Source organism: Arachis hypogaea, chromosome 16 (assembly GCF_003086295.3).
Source record: "Arachis hypogaea cultivar Tifrunner chromosome 16, arahy.Tifrunner.gnm2.J5K5, whole genome shotgun sequence".
Classification (NCBI taxonomy): domain Eukaryota; kingdom Viridiplantae; phylum Streptophyta; class Magnoliopsida; order Fabales; family Fabaceae; genus Arachis; species Arachis hypogaea.
The window spans coordinates 123,672,302-123,680,878 of record NC_092051.1 but is presented as its reverse complement, the minus strand read 5'-3'; the positions used below and the strand labels follow the sequence as shown (position 1 = coordinate 123,680,878).

The 8,577-nt window shown below is 42.8% G+C and overlaps 1 protein-coding gene and 1 non-coding gene across 2 annotated transcripts; both read right to left on the bottom strand.

The window, feature by feature from the left end:
* Positions 1-1,751: 1,751 nt before the first annotated feature.
* On the bottom strand, positions 1,752-3,041 carry LOC112757473 (uncharacterized). Its single transcript, XM_025806053.1, has one exon. The coding sequence runs from the start codon at positions 3,039-3,041 to the stop codon at positions 1,752-1,754; it is 1,290 nt and encodes a 429-aa protein (XP_025661838.1).
* Positions 3,042-7,169: 4,128 nt separating this feature from the next.
* Positions 7,170-7,277, bottom strand: LOC112761034 (small nucleolar RNA R71). The gene has a single exon (XR_003181443.1). It is a non-coding gene; the product is annotated as a small nucleolar RNA R71 (small nucleolar RNA).
* Positions 7,278-8,577: the final 1,300 nt, after the last annotated feature.

Sequence of the window (8,577 nt, the reverse complement as noted above, 5' to 3'; positions counted from 1 at the left end):
TTCCCGCTAGATCGGGCTTTTGGAGCACCTGACGAATCCCCTGGTCCGTTTTCACGACCACCTGGTGACTCTGGAAGTATTGTCGCAATCGGCGGGAGGAGACCAGAAGTGCCAACGCCAGCTTCTCTAGCTTGCTGTATCTGAGTTTTGCCCCTTGCAGTGCTCTACTCACAAAGTAGATCGGTTGCTGGGCCTTCCCTTCTTCCCGTACCAATACCGTTGTGAGCGCCCCCTCTGTGATGGCTAGGTATAGATAGAGTGGTTCTCCGGCTTTCGGCTTCCCGAGCATTGGGGGTGCTGCTAGAATCTCTTTGAAGTGGTTGAAGGCTTCTTCGCACGCGGGGGTCCACTCAAATGCTATTCCCTTTTTAATCAAAGCAAAAAAGGGTAGGGCCTTTGCTGCTGACGCACCGAGGAATCGGGACAACGCTGTGAGCCTTCCCGTCAGCTGCTGAACATCTTTAATGCAGCCCGGACTCCTCATCTAGAGTATTGCTTGGCACTTTTCAGGGTTGGCCTCTTCTCCCCTCTAGGTTATCATGAATCCCAAAAATTTTCCGGCCTCCATGGCAAAAGCGCACTTAAGCGGGTTGAGCCTCATGCCGTGTTGTCGGAGGAACGCGAACACGTTCTCCAGGTCACTTATGAGATCGTCTGGGCGGGTGGTTTTTGCGAGGATATCATCCACTTAGACTTCTACCATTTTGCCGATGAGGTTGCTGAATATTTTGTTCATCAGTCTCTGGTACATTGCCCCTGCGTTCTTTAGGCCAAACGGCATCACTCTATAGCAGTAGGTCCCCCTGGCGTTATGAACGCCGTTATATCCTCGTCTGGCCAGTGCATCGGTATCTGATTGTAACCGGAGTAGGCATCCATAAAACTCAGATACCGGTATCCCGCAGCCGCGTCGACGAGTGCGTCGATGTTGGGAAGGGGGTAGCAATCCTTAGGGCATGCTTTATTAAGATCGGAGTAGTCCACACACATTCTCCATTTCCCATTGTGCTTTTTTACCAAGACCACGTTTGATAGCCAGGTCGAATAGTCTAGCTCCCGGATGAACCTTGCTTCGAGGAGGCCGGCCGTCTGTCTGTACACTTCCTCCACTCTCTCCTGAGACATTTTTCTCCTTCTTTGGGCCACTGGTTTGGCTTCCGGTCTGACGGCTAGGTGGTGCGACATGAGATTGGAGTTTATGCCCGGCATGTCGGCAGGTGTCCAGGCAAACAAATCGCCATTAGCTCTGATCATTTCCATCAAAGGTTCTTTTAACTCATGGGGGAGGTTCCTATTCACGAACGTGAATTTTTCCTCTGAGTTCCTGACCCTAAACTTCTCTAGGTCCCCTTCGGGTTCGGGTCTCGGTTTGTCATCGACTCTGGCATCCAGGTCGGCGAGAAGTATTCCCGATGCCTCTTTAGACTTTTTCCTTAACGAGAGACTGGCGTTGTCGCAAGCGACTGCCGTTTCCAGGTCTCCTCTCACAGATCCTACTAAACCTTCTTCAGTTATGAACTTCATTACTAACATCCTTGTGCTGATGACTCCTCCTAGGTCGTTGATTGTCTTTCTCCCCAGGATGATGTTGTAGGCTGTGGAGTCCCGTAGGATCACAAATTCGGCCATTACCGTTCTCTTCCCCTGTCCTTGTCCCAGTGAGATCGGCAGGGTAATTATGCCATCTGGCTTGATGAAATGGTCGCCAAGCCCTACGACACCGTGCTGGTGCGTCTGTAGGTCGTCGTCCCTCAGGCCCAAAGCATCGAACACATTGCGGAACATGATGTTCGAGTCTGCCCCGTATCTACAAGGATTCGTTTGACGAGACCGGTTCCTACCCTGGCCGTTATGACCATGGGAGGACTCTCTCCGATCTCGTCGAACCACTGATCTTCCGGGCCGAACGAAATGGGTGGGAGCTTCCTAGTGCTTCGTGTGGAGGATGAGGAGACCACCAGGACTTTGGCGTCTTTCTTGTGTGCCGACTTTGACCTAGGTGCTGCATTCCTAGCTGTTACCACGTTCACTATGGTGAGGCCCTGGTCGTCGTCCTCCGGTTCTTGGCATCGCTTCGGTGCCCGAGTCTTATACTCACCATCGTGGTCGCAATTTCGTTGCCTCGGCTCCCTTATGAGGTGGGAAAATGCGGCTAGCTTTCCATCCCTGATGGCCTGCTCCAGCGCGTCCTTTAGATCGAAGCAGTCTTGGGTTTTATGCCCATAGCCCTTGTGATAGTCACAGTAGAGGCTTTGGTTTCCCCTTGTTCGTTCCTTCAGTGGTCGGGGCTTCGACAAGATCCCCTTTTCGGTAATTTGTTGATAAACTTCCATGATCGGCGCGGTGAGGGGGGTGTAGTTGGTGAACTTCCCAACACGAGGAAATGGTCTGGGAGCCTTGCTCGGGCCGCCGTCTCTGGCGTGTTCCTTTTGTCCTTCTCCGCTTCCGCGGTGCTGGTCTTGATTGTGAGCGGGCTGCCGTTTGTTGGCAGCCACGACTCGGCTCACTTCTTCGTCGTTGATGTACTCCTTGGCCATACATTGGATTTCCTGCATACTCCACACTGGTTTCGTGGTAAGGTGCTTTCTGAAGTCCTCGTTCAGAAGTCCATTCGTCAGGCATAAACTCGCGACCGAGTCTGTCAGTCCGTCGATTTCCAGGCATTCATCGTTGAATCTTTCTAAGTATTTCCTAGTCGACTCGTCGGGTTGCTGGGTTACCCCGAGCAGGTTGATTGGGTGCTTCGCCTTTGCGATCCTAGTCGTGAATTGGGCTAAGAAGGCGTGGCTGATGTCTGCGAAGCCGGTCACCGAGCCCTGCGGGAGGTTATTGAACCACCGTATTGCAGGCCCCGCCAGGGTGACCGGGAAGGCGAGGCATCTTACCTCGTCTCCCACTCCCTCAAGGTTCATTCTGGCCTCAAAGGCCGTGAGGTGTTCCAGCGGGTCTTGCGTTCCGTCGTACCTCATGTCCGTTGGCTTGTCAAAGTGTTTTGGCAGCCGGACCTCGAGTATGGAACGATGAAATGGGGTCGCCCCCATTATTTCGAGTCCCCGCGTTCTCCTCGTTCTTCCTTCGTCGTCCTTCCGACGAGCGTCTTCGGTTCCCCAACCTGTAGTGTGCCGCCATTCTTGTCTGGCGTAGATGACAGGGTCATGGCGTCTCCTAGTGCGTTGATGAGCGGATAATTTATACGCTTTTTGACATTGTTTTTAGTATGTTTTTAGTAGGATCTAGTTATTTTTAGGGATGTTTTTAATAGATTTGTGTTAAATTCACATTTCTGGACTTTACTATGAGTTTGTGTGTTTTTCTGTGATTTCAGGTATTTTCTGGCTGAAATTGAGGGACTTGAGCAGAAATCAGATTCAGAGGTTGAAAAAGGACTGCTGATGCTGTTGGATTCTGACCTCCCTGCACTCAAAGTGGATTTTCTGGAGCTACAGAACTCGAAATGGCACGCTTCCAATTGCGTTGGAAAGTAGACATCTAGGGCTTTCCAGAAATATATAATAGTCCATACTTTGGCCAAGAATTGACGACGTAAACTGGCGTTCAACACCAGCTTTCTACCCAAATCTGGCGTCCAGCACCAGAAAAGGATCCAAAACCAGAGTTGAACGCCCAAACTGGCACAAAAACTGGCGTTCAACTCCACAAATGGCCTCTGCACGTGCAACACTTAAGCTCAGCCCAAACACACACCAAGTGGGCCCCGGAAGTGGATTTATACATCAAATACTTACTCATGTAAACCCTAGTAGCTAGTTTATTATAAATAGGACCTCTTACTATTGTATTAGGCATCTTTGGATTACCTTATGATCCTTTGATCACGTTTTAGGGGGCTGGCCATCTCGGCCATGCCTGGACCTTCACTTATATATTTTTAATGGTAGAGTTTCTACACTCCATAGATTAAGGTGTGGAGCTCTGCTGTTCCTCAAAGATTAATGCAAAGTACTACTGTTTTCTATTCAATTCTTCTTATTTCGCTTCTAAGATATCCATTCGCACCCAAGAACGTGATGAAGGTGATGATTATGTGTGACGCTCATCATCCTTCTCCCTTATGAACGCGTGCCTGACAAACACTTCCGTTCTACATGAATTAAGCTAGAATGAATATCTCTTAGATCTCCTAACCAGAATCTTCGTGGCGTAAGCTAGAATGATGGCGGCATTCAAGAGAATCCGGAAGGTCTAAACCTTGTTTGTGGTATTCCGAGTAGGATTCAATGATTGAATGACTGTGACGAGCTCCTAACTCGCGATTGCAGGGCGTTAGTGACAGACGCAAAAGGATAGTAAATCCTATTCCAGCATGATCGAGAACCGACAGATGAATAGCCCTGCCGTGACAGGGTGCGTGAGCATATTATTCACTGAGAGGATAAGATGAAGCCATTGACAAGGTGATGCCTCAGACGATTAGCCGGCCGTGACAGGCATTGGATCATTTCCCGAGAGATGACGAAAGTAGCCATTGACAGTGGTGATGTATCACATAAAGCCAGCCATGGAAAGGAGTAAGACTGAATGGATGAAGATAGTAGGAAAGCAGAGGTTCAGAGGAACGAAAAGCATCTCCATTCGCTTATCTGAAATTCCTACCAATGAATTACATAAGTATCTCTATCCCTATTTTATTATATAATACTCGAAAACACCATTATCACTTTATATCTGCCTGACTGAGATTTACAAGGTGACCATAGCTTGCTTCATACCAACAATCTCCGTGGGATTCGACCCTTACTCACGTAAGGTATTACTTGGACGACCCAGTGCACTTGCTGGTTAGTTGTATCGAAATTGTGACAAGCATGAATTAAGATCAGAGCACCAAGCTTTGGAGCCATTACCAGGATTTGTTCGAGCCTAGAGATCACAATTTCGTGCACCAAGTTTTTGGCGCCGTTGCCGGAGATTGTTTGAGTTTGGACAACTGACGGTTCATCTTGTTGCTCAGATTAGGTAATTTTCTTTTTGTTTTATTTTCAAAAATTTTTCAAAAATCTTTCAAAATTTTCTCCTTTGTTTTCAAAAAAAAAAAAAAAGAAAAAAAATGTTTTCAAAAATAAATTATTCTATGGCTTCAGAATTTTTAAGAATGAATTCTAGTGTTTCATGAAGCATGTTGAAGCCTGGCTGGCTGTAAAGCCATGTCTCAATCCTTATACTCAAGAGAAGAGCTTCTTTATCTTTCTTAGCCAATTGGCTGTTGAATGTAAGGAATGTCAGGCGTGTCATGTCTGAGTTACATACTAAAGCTTGGCTGGCTATTAAGCCATGCCTGACCCTTTGATTGGAGCTTTAGAGCATAAGATTCCTGGAATTCATGTTGAAAATTTTGGAATCCTTATTTTTTCTTTTTCATATAATTTTCGAAAAATAAAAAAAAATCCAAAAAAATTTAGAAAATCATAAAAATAAAAATATTTTTGTGTTCTTGTTTGAGTCTTGAGTCATATCATAAGTTTGGTGTCAATTGTATGTGCATCTTCATTTTTCGAAAATTTCATGCATTCATGGTGTTCTTCATGATCTTCAAGTTGTTCTTGGTAAGTCTTCTTGTTTGATCTTGATGATTTTTTGTTTTGTGTCTTTTCATGTTTATCATATGCATTCTTGGATTCTTAGTGTGTAAGCATTAAAGAATTCTAAGTTTGGTGTCTTGCATGTTTTCTTTGCATTAAAATTTTTTCAAAATTGTGTCTATGTTGTTCATCTTGACATTTATGGTGTTCTTGGTGTTCATCTTGACATTCATAGCATTCTTGCATGCATTCATTGTTTTGATCTAAAAATTTCATGCATTGCATAATTTTCATGTTTTTCATAAAAATTTCAAAAATAAAAAAATATCTTTCCCTTTTTCTCTCATCAAATTCGAAAATTTGATTGACTTTTTCAAAAATTTTTAAAAATCAATTATTTCTTATGAGTCAAATCAAATTTTCAATTTGAAAATCTTATCTTTTTTCAAAATTCTTAGTTATTTTCGAAAATTAAAAAAAATTTTTTCAAAAATCTTTTTCTTATTTTTATACCAAATTTTCGAAAATAACTAATCAATTAATGTTTTGATTCAAAAATTTGAAGTTTGTTACTTGCTTGTTAAGAAAGATTCAAACTTTAAGTTCTAGAATCATATCTTGTGATTTCTTATGAATCAAGTCATTAATTGTGATTTTAAAAATCAAATCTTTTTCAAAACTAATTTATCATATCTTTTCAAAATATCTCTTATCTTATCTTTTTCAAAAATATCTTTTCAAAATATCTTTTCTAACTTCCTAACTTCTTATCTTTTCAAATTTGTTTCAACTAACTAACTAACTTTTTGTTTGTTCCTTAACTTTTTCAAAACTACCTAACTAACTCTCTCTCTCATTTTTCGAAAATATCTTCCCCCTTTTTCAAAATTTCTTTTTAATTTATTAATTATTTTATTTTTAATTTAATTTTGAAAATTACTAACATTTTTCAAAAACTATTTTCAAAAATCACTAACTCTTTTTCAAAATTATTTTCAAAAATTCTCTTCTCTCTCATCTCCTTCTATATTTTTTTTATTCATCTACTAACATCTCTCCCTCATTCAAAAAAAAAAAGATCTCTATTATTATTATTTTTCTGTGCCTTCTTCTTTGTCATATGAGCAGGAGCAAGGACAAGACATTCTTGTTGAAGCAGATCCAGAACCTGAAAGGACTCTGAATTACAACTAACCAGTAAGCACCTTTAGGAATTTTCAAACAGGAAGAGGAGATGGCAGCCAAAATAATAATAATGTAAGGAAGATGCTTGGTGACTTTACTGCACCTAATTCCAATTTACATGGAAGAAGCATCTCCATTCCTGCCATTGGAGCAAACAACTTTGAGCTGAAACCTCAATTAGTTTCTCTGATGCAGCAGAACTGCAAGTTTCATGGACTTCCATCTGAAGATCCTTTTCAGTTCTTAACTGAATTCTTGCAGATATGTGATACTGTTAAGACTAATGGAGTAGATCCTGAAGTCTACAGGCTCATGCTTTTCCCTTTTGCTGTAAGAGACAGAGCTAGATTATGGTTGGATTCTCAACCCAAAGACAGCCTGAACTCTTGGGATAAGCTGGTCACGGCTTTCTTAGCCAAGTACTTTCCTCCTCAAAAGCTGAGCAAGCTTAGAGCTGATGTTCAAACCTTCAGACAGAAAGAAGGTGAATCCCTCTATGAAGCTTGGGAAAGATACAAACAGTTGACCAAAAAGTGTCCTTCTGACATGCTTTCAGAATGGACATCCTGGATATATTCTATGATGGTTTATCTGAGCTATTAAAGATGTCACTGGACACTTCTGCAGGTGGATCCATTCACCTAAATAAAACGCCTGCAGAAGCTCAAGAACTCATTGACATGGTTGCTAATAACCAGTTCATGTACACTTCTGAAAGGAATCCGTGAGTAATGGGAGCCTATGAAGAAGGGAGCTCTTGAAGTTGATACTCTGAATGCCATATTGGCTCAGAATAAAATATTGACTCAGCAAGTCAATATGATCTCTCAGAGTCTGCATGGAATGCAAGCTGCATCCAACAGTACTCAAGAGGCATCTTCTGAAGAAGAAGCCTATGATCCTGAGAACCCTGCAATAGCAGAGGTAAATACTTAGGTGAACCTTATGGAAACACCTATAACTCAACATGGAGAAATCATCCAAATTTCTCATGGAAGGATCAAAAGCCCCAACAAGGCTTTAATAATGGTGGAAGAAACAGGTTTAGCAATAGCAAGCCTTTTCCATCATCAACTCAGCAACAACAGAGAACTCTGAACAAAATGCTTCTAATTTAGCAAATCTAGTCTCTGATCTATCTAAGCCACTGTAATTTCATGAATGAAACAAGATCTTCATTAGAAATCTGGAAGCACAAGTGGGCCAGCTGAGTAAAAGGATCACTGAAATCCCTCCTAGTACTCTCCCAAGCAATACAGAAGAGAATCCAAAAGGAGAGTGCAAGGCCATTGACATAAGCGCCATGGCCGAACCTGTGAGGAGAGGAGAGACGTGAATCCCAAGGAGGAAGACCTCCTGGGACGTCCAGTGGTCAATAAGGAGCTTCCCTCTGAGGAACCAAAGGACTCTGAGGCTCATCTAGAGACCATAGAGATTCCATTGAACCTCCTTATGCCCTTCATGAGCTCTGATGAGTATTCCTCTTCTGAAGAGAATGAGGATGTTACTGAAGAGCAAACTACCAAGTTTCTTGGTGCAATCATGAAGCTAAATGCCAAATTATTTGGCATTGATACTTGGGAAGTTGAACCTCTCTTGTTCATCAATGAACTAAGTGATCTGGATCAACTGACATTGCCTCAGAAGAGACAGGATCCTGGAAAGTTCATAATACCTGTACCATAGGCACCATGATCTTTAAGGCTCTGTGTGACCTTGGTTCAGGAATAAACCTCATGCCCCTCTCTGTAATAGAGAAACTGGGAATCTATGGGGTGCAAGCTGCTAAAATCTCATTAGAGATGGCAGACAGCTCAAGAAAACAGGCTTATGGACAAGTAGAGGACGTGTT